Here is a 19,992-nt window from a genome sequence, read left to right as displayed (position 1 = left end):
TAAAGGAATGAAGAGGTAGGTTAGATAACTAACTCCAATGTCACTTGTAAGATCAACAGCATAATGATCGAAAATACTCTAATAGAGCATTCAGCTAACTTCAGTCACGTGTATGTAGGATTATAATGAGTCACCCACCCTATAGTACATTCACGTTGAGCTGAATCCTCAAAAACATTTAATAACTCATGGATGCAATTACACACGATCTTGAAATTTGGCTCATTTGTAGTACTGCTTGATCCGCTAAAAATATTTCAAAATCTTTGTGTTCAAATGTTTGACATAATATTTACGGCCAATCAAAATTTTCACAATACATTTCCTATGGGGAAGCCATATAAGTACAGTGTCCATTACAGCGCTTTCCTGAACTTGTAATGGAGCCAAACCGTATGTGTCTGTTGTTGACACCTTTGCCGTTACCAATAATCATCTGGTTAGCTGAAATGTTAACTCTGTTGAGAAAAAATCCACTTTTAATTTTTAGCTGTTTTTCAGGATTCAGCTCAACGTGAACATACTATAGGCTAACTTCCTGATCTGAAACATAAAATTATTAAATTAATAATAAAGTGGCCTTACCTTCCATCCCCTCCCTATTCTTGCCTGTAAATATATATTCAAAAGCAAACTGCAGACCTTGAACTGAGTATCACTGTCGGTAGCTATAGTGATAGTAAGCCCAACAATTAGCTATTTTGGTGGGCCTCATGCACACACCTTTATGCTGCATTCTGAGCTGCATGCATACTGCTGTTAACTTAGCTTATTCAGGCTATACTCTGTGATGTTATTCCACACTTATCAGTAAACAACTGACATGAGTATATGGCATCACATGATCATGAGTCATCATTTATGTCTATATCTTTATTAAGATGATTGTGGATACTACATGTAGGTCTTGCATAAAATGCAATGCACAGCTCTCAGTATATGATGGTCTTTAGTCTAGGCTTATGATACTTCTATATCCAATTGCATGTAGCTAATTAATTCCATATTTAGCACTAAACAAACAAACAAAAACCAAAGCTGTTTCAACTCAAAACAAATGTGTAGTTCGTTGTCTCATTTTGTCTGCTACTGATCTGCCACCCATCCACAGTGAATTTTCCATTTTTTTGAATGGAAAATATGACCACTTGTTATCTTAAGAAATGGTTGATCCTTAGAAGAAGTGCTACCACTATGTGTTGTCATATAATTTACTGGCCTCTTATCCTGTATAAATGCCTCTTTTGATTATCATCTTCAGGAACTGGGGTTCACAACAACTGCATTTGACAGATTCCTACCTGCAAACAAACAATTCTAATTACCCCATACATTACATACAATCTAGTGTTGTTTTAGTTCTAAGGAACTAGAACTAAATCTAGTTTTAGTACAGCAATTTAATTCTAGTTCTAGTACACTAGAACTAAACTAAAATTGTGAGTTCTAAAACTAAAACTAAACTAAAATTCTTTCAAGTTTTGGTTCAAAAACTAGAACTAAACCAAAACCTTTAAAACTTTTAGTTCAAGAACTAGAATTAACTAAAAGGTTTCTCAAGCAATCCTACATAAAAGGGTGTTGTACACTATAACCACTTAACACTTTTCTTTGAAGATGGTGATGCCTGCAAATGCCTGCAAACGCTACCATAAACATTGTCAGAGGAGGTTGGACATGCACACATGAGTGCATACATTTTGTATTGAAAGTTTAACCAAGTGTTCACGAAAGTTTTCACAAATACCATTCGAGAGTGCACTTCAAGTTTAGTCTATTCAGCCGGTCAACCCCATTCAACCCCACTACTCCAGGCACGTAAATTGATCTTGAAATCTACAGGATCACGTGTGTAAGCATTTGCTGGGTGGAATCCATGTTTAATACTATAGGAATGCCATATGTACGTGTATTTAAACACAATGATTGTCGAAGAAAGCAATGTGCATGCTTGTTTAACAAAGCCTCTCAGAGTATTGAAAAAGAAGAGCGGATGCCGCTAGTTTGGCCCTACAGAGAATCAAAAAGAGAATTAGAAACTCACACACCCGCCTTGCAATAAGAATTTGCTGTTCATCTTAAGAAGCACAAGGTAACATGGTGTGGATATTGCTAAACATTTCTTCTATCACTTACTCCTTGTCATATATAAGAATTACACAATTAACAGAAATAAATTTCAGAAGTGCTTGTATCGTGTCCAACCTCCTCTGAAACATTGCTATTCAGCATTAATTCTGCCTATTTAGGTTATTTAAGCTCAGTTCTATTAGAGCTTTTTGTACATTTGTGCGCAATGGTAAGTGGAAATAGTGCTGAACATCAAAACACCAAATCTAAAGTTTCTGTAAGTCTAGGGGGTGCTACCAAGGTTAGTATATGTGAAGATATCTAATACTAAAACTAACACTAACTAAAATGAAACTAATACTAACTAAATTACAGAAATATGGGGTACCAGAACTAATACTAACTAAAACTTTGGTGGAATTGGGGTACTAGAACTAAAACTAACTAAAACTATGACAGAATTGGAGTACTAGAACTAGAACTAAACCAAAATGAATTTGCTGTACTAAAACAACACTAATACAATCCCAGTTGATATCCCTTCCAATGGCTCACCATCTTTACTTGCAAAGAAGTTAGTAGCAGCTCAGTCATGATAGTCATGAGCATTTAAATTATGTTCAATCTAAATTGCAACAAGCATAGGCATGCACATTGTCCTCATAAATTTAATTGATCAGTTTCTCATCCACTGATACTAAATTAGCAATGCAGGCAGCCAGTTTGTATTGATTAACTAAATATATAGTTGAATTAGATAGCTCACATAACTTGGAATGCAACATGTTGTTGCTATATAGTTACTAACCTATGGGTATCTAGCCACCAATGATACAAAAATCATAGGTGACTGCATGGAAAAGAAAATGGTGATGTGGGTCAGGATGAGACCACCAATCTCCACATTTTCCCAATCTCAGCTATAGATATATTATACGGTCTGCAGCATCTGCTATTATAAAACAAGGACAGCACCAGCAAGTATAGGGTAGTGTTTAACCATCATAATTTACACATTGGGTTTGAGTATAAACTTCGGTCCCACTTTACATCTAAAAACAAGTTAACCATCAAAATTAACTTGTTTACAACAAAACCAGGCAAGCATGCGGGTATATGTAATATAAAACTGTAAACATTTAAACTCTGCCTATAACTTGGAGATGTTCATGACGCATGAGTAATTCCTCTAATTCCTCATAGCAGTGTGCTAGTTAATAGTTATAATAAATGTCTGCAGATATTCAATTCAGATACAATGAGCTGTTATGCAATTGGGTGTGATCACACGCCTGGTAACATTTAAGTTTTACATATACACCAATACTATATAATTATGATCTCTTTGATCTTTGCCATGCAGCATTATTATTATGGCTGCAAGGTGCATTGTAACATCAAAAAAACTTGATGGCTTCACATGTTTGTACGCATGGTATTTGATTGCACTAAAATCTTTACATATAGCACATGACTTTCCAAATGATGACTTACAGTGTATATGTTACTGTGATAAAGAAAACTGATTAATTTTGATGGTCTTAATAGCTATATATATGCACAGTGTCCCTTATCAAACTGTTCAACCATTTATAAAAACAGGAGCTGATTACATTTCACAATATAGGAGGATGTATGTTTTACAGACACAAATAGGTCATTGCTCCTCATTGTTTTATGATGGATGTATATATGGTACATATACATATACATGCACTGACAGATACATTACATATAGGCTTTCACAAAGATATATACTATCATGCGTGTGTGTGTGTGTATGTGTGTGTATTTTGTAAATCTATGACCATATGTCAAAACATTACAAGGGTAACAAGATAGTGGTAAGCCAAAGCCCACAGTGGTGATAAACAAACTGGTACAAAACAGCTACAAGTTGTATGTCATGATTTTGCTCCCCACTTTATGCTTGATAAGAAAGTAAATCATCAAAACAAGTTTGAAATATGGGTGTGTACACAACATCTAAAGATTCAATACACACACACACGTGTGCACATGCACACACACAATGCATATGCACACGACCTATTTTTCAAAAAGAGCTACTAAGTACAAAGATAGCAATCTTTAGGTTTGTTTATCCTTATCATGAATGTCAAAACAGTTTATGAGAAACCTTCTGTGGTATTTCAAAACCACTGTGGTATTACTATGAATTGGTACAAAACAATTTGTTATCAGAGCTCATACTGTAGAATATAAAAGTTAGTAACATAGACTAATAGTTCATTCTAATACAGGTATACAGTGGAGATACAGACATGACAGATAAAAGATTACTTCTAAGGAATCAAGACCATCCATCCAGCGAACTGCAGTTACTAGGAGCAAGTGCTAATTATGCAGTTGAAGTAAATGATGATGGAATGGAAGGACAAGCCAATGCTACATTAGTAAGAGCAACAGCAACTGACCATGAAGCAAACCTTAACGTAAGTGGGGTCCATTGTAATGTAGTACAAAATGAACATGGCTCTCATGGACACTTTGCTACTATCAATGCTCAAGCTGCAATTAACGAACATGCATGGAACCAGCAAACAGATCAGTTACAAAAGTATTGATGTGGCAAAGCAATTGGGTGGAAGTAACACAGGAGTTGATATAACTTTAGCATAAGTGGCAGAAGATCCTCATGGAAAAACAAGAGCACCAGCTCCAACAACTGCAGGAGCAGGACAAGCCGTCAGAATACCAATTAAAGGAGACAAAGAAATTGGTGGTGTAGAACTTACACATGAAGCCACTGGTGTTGTCGAAGATGAAGAGGAAACAAACGTGTGTATCTGTTTTACAGAATGTCACCTTATTGTAAGGAAATCAATGCTGAGAAGTGCTATGCATGGAAAAAGCTATGGAAATTTCACCTGACAGTCCACGTCCTGTAAAAACTAGAGTTGCTTATAAAACAGCTGCCCTGGTCTTTCACACTTTTCAATTACTATATCCTTTAATAACATTTCTGGTTCAAAATGAATTTGACAAGACAGAATTTGTGGTATACAACATAGTATGCATTATGATTGGTGCAATAGGCTTTTTTCTACAGTGTGTAGAACTTGATCAGTTTTTCAAAGATTACAAGAAGATTTACAATCAATTCTGTGGCCGTCAAAAAGCATCTGATGATGGAGTTGGTTGCTGTCGTAAATGCCTTAAGTGCTACCAACAGACTTGTCAGTGCTGTCCTACTGTAGTACGCAAGGTGTTCAACAAAGCAGTTAAAGAAATACTTCTTTATTTAGCTCTCCTTTGCAATTTATTTGGCTTTATCAATGAAAGAACTTGGAGACGAGAAAATACTCTGGACTATAGTTTGATATTTTTTTACTCATTTACAGTTTACTAATGGAAGTGATTGTTCCAAGGTTTTACTATTTTCGACGGCTGATTGGAGCCATTAAAAGATGTTACTTAATCAATACTATGCATCTCGTAACATGAAGGGAATTGAATGTAGCTGTAAAATAGTTGGGAGGTGCTTTAATCCTCTAATATTTTCTTCATTTTATGCTGTGTTACAGATTATCTTGCAATTTACAATGCTTGGATGTATTTCAGGTAGAATGTATGCAGACAACTTCTTTTCAAACACAACTGCCTTTAAAAATGGTTCTTCAGTGACAATAACACCAAAGGAAGGAAGTTATACAATAGCTTTGTTTACATGGCTGGTAATGCTGGTGAAATACTAATTCCATTCTTCCATTGCAAATTATGCCATCATTAATCAGTACTGGATCTGGCAACCTCAACACTACATAAAAAATCACACAAGTGGTAGTACACCAAAGATATCAACACTTGAACGTATGACCCATATAGATGAATGGTTTAGTTTTGCATTTGGTCCTATTGCTTGGTTAGCCATGCCACTACTATCTGCTACATTTGTTGGATTTGCTGTAATCACAGTTGGATATGACTATGATGGGTTCATTACCTCTGGGATTCCAGTGATATCATCTTTTGCTTTGATGATCACATTATATGCAGCTGCCAACCTCCAAATTGTTTTATTTGGTTTTGTTTTGTGTTATTGGCACCATCCCTCTGCTGTTTGTTACCAGGTGATTTAATCATCAATGGACCAAGAAATCGGCAAAGAAATATACGAAGAAAACGACTTTTATAATAGCAGTAGCCTAACTGGACCTGTTTAGTAAAAATGCATTTGTTATTGTTTTCTTATATAAAACACAGTAAGAGCATAATAGCATGTTTTGTAGTGATGATATGTTTATAGTTATTGCTATTCATACGGCAGTCACAAAATTGAAAATAAAACTTAGACAAAAGGGTCCTGGCGAACACAAAAAAAAATTGAAAGAATCCAACCAGGGATCCCCTACATATGTTAGACTACAGTTCTACCACTATACTATGGTGCTTCTAGTTACCCACCTCCCTTAATCTGTACCTTATAAATTACAATTGCAAATCAATAAGAACTTATTATATATATATACACCTGGGAGAAGGAGAAACTAAAACTGAACCCAACCCAATCCTAGCCAAACCTACTGGTAAGCATAATGACGTCTTTCACTGTTTGACTATATGCTGTTACTCAACTGGCTACAGCATTCAAGGTGTTGGTGGCTGGCATGGCTGACCCAACAACATACAGTGCACAGTATAGTGACAGCAAGTATGACAAATGTGAATATTGTAGCCTCAAAGGTGTCATTGCCAGGAATAGTTCATAGTGTGATAGTTAATAGCGATAGGGACAAATGAATACCAAACATATAAACAGTTGGGTGCTTTAATGCGGGTATGATATGTTATAATATTGTCATCTTATTGTATACCATTGTATGTAGTTATGTTGATAGGAATTACAAACCCAACAATGAGCATACCTCAATCCTAAACACTAACATGTAAAGAAATTTACACAAAATCAATGTGCCATGGTCCTAAGTGTTTTTCAACTAATCTATAATGCAACAATACAATAAATACAAAATAGTTCACACAGCCTGTCAACTTTCAGAAGGCCAACTTTTAAACACGGAACTTGAATCTTCTGCGTGAGGAACTGCCATCAGGACAGACACTCTTCACAGTGATTCTATATATTCCACTGTTTACAACTCCAAAATCTGCAGAGTTTGTACCTAAAACACACACACGTACAAGACACATGGTAGTGTGTCATGCTGCCCAAGAAGTTGGTGCACTACACCAGTGTGTTATTGACAGGAAGAACCAAGGGGTCTGCAACTCAAATAATCCTGCATGGGATTTCAAAATAATTGTGACTGGATTTTGGAAAATGTGTATGGATGTATTGTCAATTCACAGAAAAATGTATTTTAATAATTTAAAGCACTGCCTACTCACCAGCCTTGGCAGCTATGTGTATGATTAATTTATACCAATGCTGTAGCAGTTCTTTATCCTTTAAGAGCATCTAATGGAAAAAGGTAACCCCGAGGGGTAGGTAACAAGCCAAAATCATCTACAAAATTTCTCAAAGATGACTACCGATATTTCATCTTTCAGAAATATGACTGCCCATATTTCATCTCTGCACCTATAAACAATATGACAAAACTAGATACAAGTTGTAAAGCATCCCAATAAAAATAACCTTAAAGATCATCTATTATGTCTAAAATATTGCACAAACCACAGCAAATATATTGAAACCAACAGTTTTATTCAAAAATGAAATAATTACGTGGAAGAATATTATGCAGTCAACCTTATCAATAGCTTTCAAAAAAACTTACATTTCACAAATGGTCCATCATTAAGTTTACAGTTGGTAGTAGCATCTTTGTGAACACCCGATAATATCAAGGTAGCAACATTTGTTCTCTTATTATGCCTTACATTTCCAGTAATTCGACTTTTTTCACAAGCTAAGAATACTGACAAATAACAAGTATGTACTTGGCATAATTTGAATCTACACACATAACATAACATGTAAAGCTATATATGCAAATTAACCAATTTTAGCTAAAATAAAATGCTACTTTTTTGCTTTACTTTTCAATCGACACAATTTGATATTGAGTTTTCATTTTCATAATGATTATCTTAATTGTTAATAGCCTCAACTCTTGCCTACACCAGTACCTTGCATGCTTTAAGGAATGAACGAAGGCAAGTATCAATTCATCAACGATTTTTGAGTTGTTTGATGATGTACTAGATGATGGGCATTTAATTTAACTCAACTCAATCCCTCATTGATAAGTGCTTTGGATGCTGAGTAATATACTGTATTTATCTGTATAGACACCAGCTGAAATTCTTGCTGCTCCTTGTAGCAGCTGCTGTTGATATCCTTGTGGCCTTGTTTTATGAATCAAGTACAAAACCTTACATTGTAGTAGTACTCCCTGGCCTTCAATTAGGACCTGGTGCTTATGTAGTAGACCCAACAAGCAGGGAGGCCACAGGAAGTCTGTGAAACAAGGAGTCAGAGACTTGAAACTAAAACTAGCAGAAACAATCCCAGACCAGGTATGACTTGATCCACACACAGCTTGCAAATGTCTGATGAGCCACACAGCCTGGGATTTGGGATTTCCTTTGCATTCAACCAGCACTTAGACATCATGATTTCTCATTTATAATATGCATTCAACATAACATGTGACCCAGTCAAAACCCAACATGTGACCCAGTCAAAACCCAACATGTGACCCAGTCAAAACCCAACATGTGACCCAGTCAAAACCCAACATGTGACCCAGTCAAAACCCAACATGTGACCCAGTCAAAACCCAACATGTGACCCAGTCAAAACCCAACATGTGACCCAGTCAAAACCCAACATGTGACCCAGTCAAAACCCAACATGTGACCCAGTCAAAACCCAACATGTGACCCAGTCAAAACCCAACATGTGACCCAGTCAAAACCCAACATGTGACCCAGTCAAAACCCAACATGTGACCCAGTCAAAACCCAACATGTGACCCAGTCAAAACCCAACATGTGACCCAGTCAAAACCCAACATGTGACCCAGTCAAAACCCAACATGTGACCCAGTCAAAACCCAACATGTGAGTACTCACATAATAAAAGCACACTACCTGGATTGGGTTTTACTTACACCCCATAATGGTATTTTCAATTACAGTGTTAACCATACAAGCCATCATGCATGGTGACATTATGTAGCATAGAGGTTAGCCATGAATATTTCAAAGCTAGCTCTCTTAAGTGTAGCTCAATCCACATGCATGCACACACATGTTTCATGTATTCAAAACACCATGCTGTTTTTTTTTTGATTTTATAAACTTATACCATAAACAAATATTAATGTCATTAGATTTTTTTTTTTACTGCACATTACATACAGTAGTACATGCACTAATGAGGACATATTGTATGATATGGGATAAACAAATACTGAACATTACAATGTGATAACAAATTATTACATATTTATCTGTGGATTTACAGTACATGCAGCACTTACTGGACTGAGCTTCACATTCCTTTGCCAATCATCAGGAATGAGTTCTTCCAGTGACCTATTTAAAAAATAACCATCAGCATTAATCAACTATTGTTAACTTGATATTAAAGATGATGGCCAAGAGTAGCTGCAGTACACTAGTGATGTTAATCACCAACGTATGTTTCTATAGTAGTGTCATTATGCCCTTCTAGAGCTAATGCTTATATGTTGTAAGGAAGAAAAGGGATCTTGCTACAAGAGGCTTATCTCTAGCAAATATATACAGTGCAAATAGTGCTAGATATTTGAAGTGAAATTTTTCTTTTTTTTGTAAAACATTTAATGAAGCATTGTACTGGTACATACTATTACTATAATTATATGCAGTTTATTTAATTATTGCAAACTTCTCATTGACACAGTCTAGAGAGGTTTTATGAAATTTTCAACATAAACAGGACAAATTCTACTGCAAAAGCAATGAACTCTACTGCAAACGGGATGAAGTCAATTGCAAAGGTGATGAATTTAATTGCAAAAACCTGCTAAAATACAAAAAGTTTCCTGGGGGTAAGCCTCCATACCCCACAAACAAAAATTCAAACTCCACTGTGTAAATTTCACTGTCAAAGTTGCCCCCAACTCTTTGGCCTGCTCCACTCCCCCTGGTCAGTGGTGGAGGAAGTAGATGTGAAAGGGGGCTGACCAGAGTATAGAATCTCTGGCAGCAGGGGGTTTGGGGTCAAAGCCCCCAGACGATGTAGCCATTTTGATGTACTGATTAGAAAGCGTATAGAGCTAGCCCTGATAATGTTAATTTTCAAAGATGAAATTTTGTGAAAAGCTAAGTAACCATGAGTGAAATCCATGAGAAAAACAATCCTCGAAAATTTGTACATACACAGTACTTTTAGGAACACGTTTTTATGAAGTGCTTTGACTGCTCTATTAGGATATTTGAGCATTCTATTAAAGTATAGCAAATTTTTCACAGTTTTCAGTCCCACTCCAAGAAGGGTAATTTCAGTGAGATATCATTCTGAGGAGGGATAATGCCCCAGCAGACTAGGGGAAGGCTTCAGCCCCCCCCCCCCCCACCTATTTCCCTCATATAAATAAAAACAAGGTGAACAAGGATGTTCCCATCTCAACATTAAACATTTTGTCACATTGCAATTTTCACATTGATGACTTGTGCAAGTATTCAACCTAATCCTAGTATATGTATGTAGCAACAAGCTAACTAAAGAAACTAGCAACTAGATAAATGACATGTACTAACTAAATGTGATTCTTTTATTAGAGATGGATAGGTTTTCAGGCTTCATTACCATTAACCAAGAGCTCATAATAAATATTTTTACTATATAGTTATGATTAAACTTTTGAGTTGGTATCCAAACTCATAAATAAAGTAATTGAATTTCAGTGCAAGAATTCCTCACGTAAGTTCACCTAATGAAAAAGCTCTGAATATGGTAACCACACATGGCATCCAAAACACTAATACCAGTTGGTTGTATCATATTACACTTACGCAGTAAAGTTCTCCAGTGGACACACGCAGTTACAGCCATGAACACGCATAGGAACTAGCAGTGATGAAGTGTTAGTGAGATCAAATCCATCAACAGTATTGGTATTGAGGTATGAAGTTATCACATAATATTTCCTAATGATAACATATGTGTTAGCTGTTTGTATGTACATACAGTAGTACAATATTATAACATCACTTCTCTAAAATTTTGCAACAGTGCCGGGGGAACTTCATACCAATTTTGGATTTAATGGAGAAAAACGAAGTGAAAATATTTCTAAAAGTTGAAATAATGAAAGCTTTAGCCATCTTTGAAAGTTTGTAGATGATTTTGGCTTGTAACTACTCTTTGCATATCAATGCCTGTTTTCCAAGAGCTGTGAAACTTACTACCACAAGAAAGTACTAACAGATCCAGCAAAGCAAACAAGCATTTAACTGTACATGATTCAATAGATTCAACCTCATTTTTGGTTCCCTTTTATCACCTATATTCCTTGCAATGCTTTAAGTATCATGTACTTACTTTGGAGTGCTTGAGTCAGACAATAGTTCTACAAAGACAGTAGAAGCATAAGGTGGTTGTTCCTTATCATATGTTCCTAGAGCACTAAAAAATGCACCAACAGTGTAGTCATGCTATAAAAACACACACACATATATACATTTAAACATAATGGTCACTATTAGTGTATATACATTAATCTAATGTACATACAACAAAGCCTCATGGATGTTACTGCCTAGAAATGCATTGATTTGAAGCACCATTATACCAGCATACCCTTATACCAGCAAGGAATAGGTAAGTTTGATATCATACTGTATCTATATAAACACCAAGTTATAAACACCAAGTACATATACAGTGAAACCTGTGTATTAAGAACACCTTGCGACTAACCAAAAATGTCAAGGTGTCCTGATTTTCCAGGTCAGTTTATATGTAAAGGGATACTTTGGGATCATTACCAAGTGTAATATTATTAATAATGTTGATGCAAAAGCTACAATAGTACTATAGTGAAATGTTAATCCTTATCTATAGTTACATCACAAAATAAAAATGGCAATAATAGTTGTACAGAGAGGTATTGAGTGATGTAGCATTTCACATGTTAACAGTACTATATAGCTATATAGTCCAACCACATTTTACAATTGGTGGACTGGTATAGTTGGTGGTCTTTATGGATACAGTATATACCACTTTAGCTTGGGCATTCAAAGGCACTGTTTGAGGAGATATGTTGACTTGTTATACGCTGTGAGATTTAACATTAGAGTTTTAGCAAACCTGAATGTAGTTGCAAAATTATGTCTAGTTAATTGTATTAAACTATATTCTATGATGAATGACCACTAAATAATCATTTGGGATGTGTGGATGCATATTTCTACGCATCATGTATCAACCACGGGAACAATGTTGCTACACTAAATAGGTTAGTAAGTACTTTATTGTAAAATTTTTTTTTTAAATTATAGAGATGCTGAAGAAAACAAAAAAAAAAACAAGAGTCAAACGAGTCAGCATTTTAGAACTATGATGGAGCACATCAAACCCATTAAAGCCTAACACTTGAAATTGTTACACACAGATCTCTATTCGGACTCAGTGGATAAGTGGAAAAACTTAAAGAGTACATCAAGATTACTGCTACACAATGATTGGTTATTGTTTGCTAGGGCATAGTAGCTATATACTATTGCCATGTCTAAAATGCAGTGTACATCTATACAACAGGAATTGCAGTGCTTTTCCATTCCTGAGTTTTAGAACTCATATCTGATGAGCCCAATTAGAGATCTGTGTGTGATAATTCCAATTGTTAGACTTTAATGAGTATGACGTTCTCCACCATAGTTCTAGATTCTAGAGTGGTTTAACATGTGACTCTTGTTTGATTATTGTATCTTTTCTTTTTTCTTCTATTCATGAATTTTAATTTTAAAAATTATTTTTACATTAGTTTGTGTAGCTACTTTTATAAATCCATTTATGGAAATATACATGAGAAATTGTTCACAACATGATCAAGACATACGATAGTGTGTCCTGTCGCCAAATAAAACCAGTGCAGGCACGCAACAGACAATTAATTGTGTATTTTATAGAAACAAGAAAATAGCATTTTCACACATCCGCAGCTCTATAATTCTTAAATGGAAATTACCCAATTTTGTTTTAGAAACTCCCTTGGGGTGGGGCAGCCATCACTGAGACACATGCCTTCAAAGTTCATCTTATTTTCTTCTTTATCTTCTTTTCACACCACTTAGAAACATCGCAGTCAATTAACATTAAATTTGAAGGACATGCAGTAGAAGTGTCATACAGCACATTTACAGTTTAACTTTTGCACAGATCAAATTAAAAAAAAATTTTAAAACGCAAAAGCAATTTTTTTTTGTCATGGCTGCAGGGAAAACCACTTCAGTAAAGAGGTTGAAAACTGGTTTGCAGATACATTAACCATCGTAGGAGTGCCTTTTGGCGGTTTGAAAAGAAAGACCATTTAAAAACACCAACCATGTGTATCAAGTGCATGATCTGTTGTGACATAGATGGTCTGCACCACTGCCACCACAAGTGGTCCTTACACCACATCAAATGGTCTGGCTGGACTTTATATATAGTGTTTCCACAGTTGGTCCCCCTTGCTACAAATGGTCCCCCACCCATTCACACAATACTGAGTGATAGAAATCAAGAGGTTATTCACACATTCTATAGCTATGTTCTTGATTAGCATGAATGCAGACATGTGCAGGATATATATATATATATATATACACCTTTGACTCCAGATACTCTAATGCAGTCACTTATACTCTAATAGAATATTCATTGTAGCATGAAAGGTTGTTTCTACTATACAAGGTGTCTGTATTGAAATGCTGTGTAATGAAGTGTAATCAGGTCTGCAGCCCAGAGATTTTGAGTGGTCAGGCCATCCATGGACTGCAATGGAGGTCATAGTCATGCACAATACTTTTTATTGATCTGATGTGATATTTAATTTTATTGTGCAGAAATTATCTAGCTACTTTCATTTGTATGTGCTAGCTACAGCATGCTAAGCTAGGGAAGTCTGGGGCATGCTCCCTGGGAAAATTTTTGAAAATACATGTTCTGAATTAGCATCTGGAAGCTATTTTACATACACAGTCTCTTTCTGCTTTTCTGTCAACACCAAGAATATATCAAGATAATTTTGTGCTACTGTATACCAATTAAATCAATTTCATATACATATAGCTAATAGCTAATTTTAATTTACTTTCATGATACAAAGTGAGTTTAGCTCTTTTGAGATACAGAAGTAATTTTGATTGTAATTGCTAGCTAATGCATGACAGCGAGCTAGTGCATGACATTCATTATCAATTATTAACTTATTATGCAATGCTATGCAGATGGCTCACCGGAAAGCAATTTGAAGACAATCAACATGGATGTAATGGCTTAGATTAACCAGTGTAATAAAAACATTGATATTGTATACTGAATGCTCTATTAGAGCATAACGATGATTGTTCTATTAGAGTATATTGCTCTATTAGAGTATCTCAATCTTTTTGCAAATTCAAATGGCTGAAAAGTGGTCTGGCCAATGCCGGATCAGCCAGACCGTGGGCTCTGGCCCTAAGTGTAATGCATGGCCACTTCACTTTCAAGTCAGTAATTGATAGCTGGAGAGTGTGTTCAGATGAAAACAATAACTCTGGCACCATCCTTTCTTTTGATGCGGTATGTGTGGGTTCACCAGTCATAATATAATAATGTTATAAAAAGTAAACAAACTAGTATTAGGCATGAGGCTATTATGCTCCAAAAATTGAGCATTATGCTTTTGAGCAGTGCTCAAAAAATCACCTATTATGCTTTTGAGAATTGCCCATTATTCCCAAAATTATGCCACCATAATTGGCTAATAATGACAGTTTATTCCTGTATCAGCCCATTTTCATTGATGTTTAAGCTTCAAATAGTCTTGAATTTTTAGCTGGTCGCTGTATTAGAGTATTTCATATCAATGTGACTGCTTTATTAGAGTAAATAATATTCGGTGACTGTTCTATTAGAGTTTCTGACTGCTCTATTAGAGTATCTCGATTTTTTTAACGGAATTATGCAATCTGCAGATTTTCCTACTGTTAAAGCTTTATAATCACCTAAAAATGCTAGCATAATTCCTGATTCCCACACATACCTATTATGCCCGAAATTATGCTGGCATAATCGCCGCATCCCTAACTAGTATAAGGAATTTTAAGTTCAATTAGGGATCACAGAAAAAATAGTAGGAAAGCAACTCAAACAAGGGAGGTCACCTACACCTGCAGATATACTAGTGGACATTTGATCCCTAATTCAGGACTGAAGTAGGGAGGAATTAAATGTATATCTACAGGTGTAGACGACCTCCCTTGTTTTTCTACTTTTTTTCTATGGTCCCTAATCAAACTCAAAATTCCTAATTTTCCTTATACTTGTAATAATAATAATGTAGCCAACACATTCATAAAACCAAGCAATATGCAGTATTTGCTACTATCTTATCAATTATCTTATCAGCAATGTCATATGTGATTGCTGAACCATACCATTTGAATTGATCTATGGCTTAAACTGGTTTTCATGCAGTCTCTTAAGCTGGTTGCTACATGAGATTATTTCAAGATTTTAAAAATATACTTTGATATAATGTCCTTTTGACTTCTTATTTACTAGTGGACCTATATTATTTACATACAAATTAACTCCTAAGACTTCTTTTGCGGTGCTATTTAAGGCGGTATTTTGGTGTGTGCGCTATTAGAATTTTGGGTAAAACAGGCAATCTATAATATCATGAATCACTATACCATGGTACATGATAGTAACTTACTTAGCTGTCCAATGGTGAAATTAGTTGGCTTAATTTAGTACAAAAGTGCACAATTTAAAAATCAATCCCACCATCATAACTTTATTAAACCAATGTCATTTGTTGAGGCATAATGATGTTCTGATCAGCCCATGCTTAAAACCACAATTGATTACCACATACTTAAAACAAATGGGGTAATGCTTGTCAGTTCTTTCACCAATTAGATGAGCATATTCTGAGTGATATTATCACAGATACCATGACTGCTTGGGAATTGTTTTTGTTGATACACCCAAAGTCTTAGGTCCTGTGGCCCTACAGCTTTGGGTGTATATCAGCAAATCCCTCACAGCCATGACATAACTATTACAAACCTTTTCATTTGATCTCATTCATGCAAGTTCTGTAAAGGTTCTTATAGGATCACAAGACTACAGTTTGTGAACCGCAAAGTGTCCTACTATACAGCACATGGAAAAATGAAACACTTACCGCTGAATAAAACACCACTTTAGTGCCTGGAACTAAATTTTTATCATCATTCTGTGACTTGCTCATCATTCTGTAAATAATCTCCTTAATAAAATTTCCTGAGGAATAAAAATAAGTTAAACACAAACATAGTTTTTCCTATCAAGAACATAAAAAGTAACATAATGAAAGCCTAAGTCAAAAACTATCCCATAAATAATTATCAGCACACTTTCAAATATGATGTTAGCTCTTATTGATAGGACAAGAATGCAAGAACAGTTGAAGTCCTATATGTATATTTGCATGCTTTGTGTGTAATGTAGATTCAAAATTTTTTAAGTACAAAAAGCAAATTAGATGACTGGAACAGAGAAATAGAAACACAGCTGAATATGTACGTATGCACCAGAGAAGGCTGGTCACGCATCATCAAACATCTTGTGATCTCAAAGAAAAGTTGCATTAATGAATCAAATTCAACCCTGACAACTCAGTGTCAATACAATTATTTTAAAAAGTAGGAATTCTAGATTAGAGTAGGGACAGTGTATAGTGCTGCAATAAAAAGTATTGAAACAAGCTGGATCATAGTACGTAATGTCCAAATGCTATAAAACAATAAGAAGTGAATATCCCTACTTTGCTGCACTCAAAATGCATAGTAGGGATATTCACTTCTTATTGTTTTACAGCATTTGGACATTACGTACTACTCCGATCCAGCTTGTTTCAGTACTTTTTATTGCAGCACTATGCAGTGTCCTTACTCTAATTTTAAAATCCTAATTTTTTCTTATACTTGTTTGTGATTTTTTTTTGCAAATTTATGACCACTAAATAGCCTGCTTTTCACAAAACCAGTCACAATATTATTTAGAGTTAATCACAGCGCCATATACTGGATTATGACTCATATAATAACAACTGATTAGTGAGTGTGGCTCTACATAAGCATGCAGACAATAACGGACGTGAATTCATACCTACAGACTGATTAATGGGTGTGCTACCATATTCCTACAGACAGTAATTTACATAAGTGGGCTTGGCTCACAAAAGAAGCAGGGCTATGCTATGATGTATTAATACGTCCACATCATTACACTAGCATGTGATCCAATCTGGATCAGACCCAGATAATCTGTAAAGCGGGACCTGGATAATCTGACTTGGTCTTAACACTGTTACTAAACTATATTTATTGACTTACACGTGGCTAGTTCACCGCGAGATGCTCTCACTGATAGATATCAACTACCAACTTTGAAAACCACCAAACCATGTGCGTTCAAATAGTGTAGTGCAACACTAAACTAACCATATGTGTTAGAATAGTTTGATGCAATATACACCCGTAGATGGAAGCCCTAATGTAGTCTATCAAGACTCACGGTAGTCTCGTGCCCAGACCCCAGCTGGCCACTAGTAGGTCTAGTTACTTACGCTACGTTTTTGGGCTCACCGCCATATTGTTTATACATTTATATCCATGGTTCCAGTTGGCCATCTTCATCATTCCAGCCTATCAAATCACATTACAGCTAAATTAAAGTATTTGATTGGAGTATCTGATTGGTCAGAAAGGAAAAATGGCACAGGGCCCAAAACTCTTGCGTTTGTCACCAGACCCTACTCAACACAGTGGGTGGGGTCTGGGCACAAGACTAATGGCCAAGAAACTACAAAGTGCACGCCCATATAAAAGACATGTGGCCACTACTGTGAGTTATTTTACATGTAGGTCAGTTTTGCAATATTAGTCCTGGATTATGCAACATCTCTCAATAGATTTGTATTGCATTACGTGATCAAAAATCTTTAGTTGTCATCATAGTTTTCTTGCGACCTTGCTAAAAAAGTAGGCCTCACTAAAATAATAAATAGGCGTATTTACACATATTTCACTTTATTTCTCTACCTTATGTTACACCTACTGTCATGTTATATACCGGTCAACATATTCATGTCTGTGCAGTCCATCTAGCACTGACATTATCTAATTCTGGTTTGCCGCCTTTTTCAATAGTCAGTGTAAAGAAAAAAGGAGGCCAAATTACCAGCCAATTAGAATTACAAAGAATTAATTAAAGATGTAGAAAGGGTGAATGTATAGAACACAGTTGAATGATTAAGATTCAATGTTGCAAGTTAATAATTGTAGTTAGTTGTATCAACTAAACTTTTATTCTTGGCCACTTCAGATATTAGCTGTTTTGGTTACCAGTTACTTTTATTTGCCTGTTTTACAGCCAAGGTATTCTTGGTAAATCTTTGGTAATCATAGTCAGTTGTAGTAACATTGATTCTTGGCTGCTCCAGATACCAGCTCTTTCAGTTACCAGTTAATTTCATGGGGTCTTTTTCTACAGCTGAGCTGTTTTTAAATGGGGTTACAGATACTTGTAGTTTCTATGATGCACCTTTTTTATAGTAAAGGTGTTTTTTTTTGGGAGGGGGGGCAGGGGCGGATCCAGGGGGGCTTTGGGGGCTGAAGCCCCCCCTTCATATTTAGGCTTTACGTGATCAATATGCTGAGCACTATAATGAAATTTTATCTTAGCATAATTATATGATCACTAATAATACAAATACTCATAAAACCACCTTATAAACATCTTTCCAAGGTATTATCAGTGGATTTATGCTAAAGTTTATGCAACAAGGACCCGGATCAGCATTGGAGGTGTACAAGATTGAGATACTCTAATAGAGCAGTCAGCTAACTACTCTAATAGAACATTCACTGGAATCATGTAGTTGGTTCTGTTATGGAATTTTTCCAAATCTGCCTGCACCTATACTTACAATGAAGTGCATTGGTATGTTTAAAGGGCTTCATTCATCTACTTGTGTAGTTAATATGTATGGCAATACTTAATCAAGTACACAATTTCCATTGAAAATGCTCTCAGATTCAATCTTGTATTGTTCAAATTTCAAAATTTTCCACTTTCAACATTCTTATTCTAACATGCACCTATTCAGTGTTGTGCAATTGTGAGAGGGGTGCATCATGTACTTGGTTGTCTGTACCTACCCAAACTTTTCCATTAGCAAAATGCTTCAGAGAGCCATACCTATAATCTATAATCTAATATATAAAATATCTACAGGTATGAATTTTATGTGGAAATGTCTCCAAATTGCAGTATTCAGCATCTATTTTTCAAAATTTTCCTGCGGGGGCATGCCCCCAGACCCCCCTAGTTCCAGCATGCTTCGCATGCTGGGAAGTGTGCACTTCACACACCTCTACCCAAGAGATTAGTACCTTGAGTTAGCCCACACTATCAGCGGAGAACCTTGACTGATGACCATGGTAAAGAAGGATAAAAGGTAAGACAAAAGACATGTATTCACAATGTAAAAAAGTTTTCCAGGTGCACGATGCTCTCAGCCTGTAGTATTTCTGACAATAAGTGGCCTTACCTTAAATCAACCAGGATTGATGTACAGATCTCGCAGTGCCAATGGCCCCGAACCCTCATCACGCCCCCATCCCTGCATCTGTCTGGCGCCGCCCACCCCTTTCGCAAAATGTTTGCGAAGGGGCGGGCGGCGCCAGACTACTCAC

General features: G+C 35.9%; 1 protein-coding gene across 3 annotated transcripts; it reads right to left on the bottom strand.

Moving 5' to 3' along the window:
- Window positions 1-6,848: 6,848 nt before the first annotated feature.
- Window positions 6,849-19,964, bottom strand: LOC136262011 (prostatic acid phosphatase-like). 3 transcript variants are annotated; one of them, XM_066056145.1, is made up of 7 exons: window positions 19,848-19,964; window positions 16,437-16,534; window positions 11,594-11,706; window positions 11,065-11,199; window positions 9,546-9,600; window positions 7,836-7,976; window positions 6,849-7,217 (listed from the first exon to the last, which is right to left on the bottom strand). In XM_066056145.1, exons 2-6 carry the CDS (start codon window positions 16,503-16,505, stop codon window positions 7,968-7,970), a joined length of 381 nt encoding a protein of 126 aa, XP_065912217.1. In that variant the 5' UTR covers window positions 16,506-16,534; window positions 19,848-19,964; the 3' UTR covers window positions 6,849-7,217; window positions 7,836-7,967. The 3 variants fall into 3 exon arrangements, 2 of the variants coding, with proteins under 2 accessions (XP_065912217.1, XP_065912216.1); XM_066056144.1 differs by having other exon boundaries at window positions 7,836-7,967; XR_010704068.1 differs by lacking the exons at window positions 7,836-7,976; window positions 9,546-9,600; window positions 11,065-11,199; window positions 11,594-11,706 and having other exon boundaries at window positions 6,862-7,217.
- Between the last annotated feature and the right edge of the window lie 28 nt (window positions 19,965-19,992).

The sequence above is a fragment of the Dysidea avara genome, chromosome 7, assembly GCF_963678975.1.
Source record: "Dysidea avara chromosome 7, odDysAvar1.4, whole genome shotgun sequence".
NCBI classification, from domain to species: Eukaryota; Metazoa; Porifera; class Demospongiae; order Dictyoceratida; family Dysideidae; genus Dysidea; species Dysidea avara.
The sequence above is the reverse complement of the archived record's forward strand: the minus strand, read 5'-3'. Positions and strand labels throughout refer to the sequence as shown.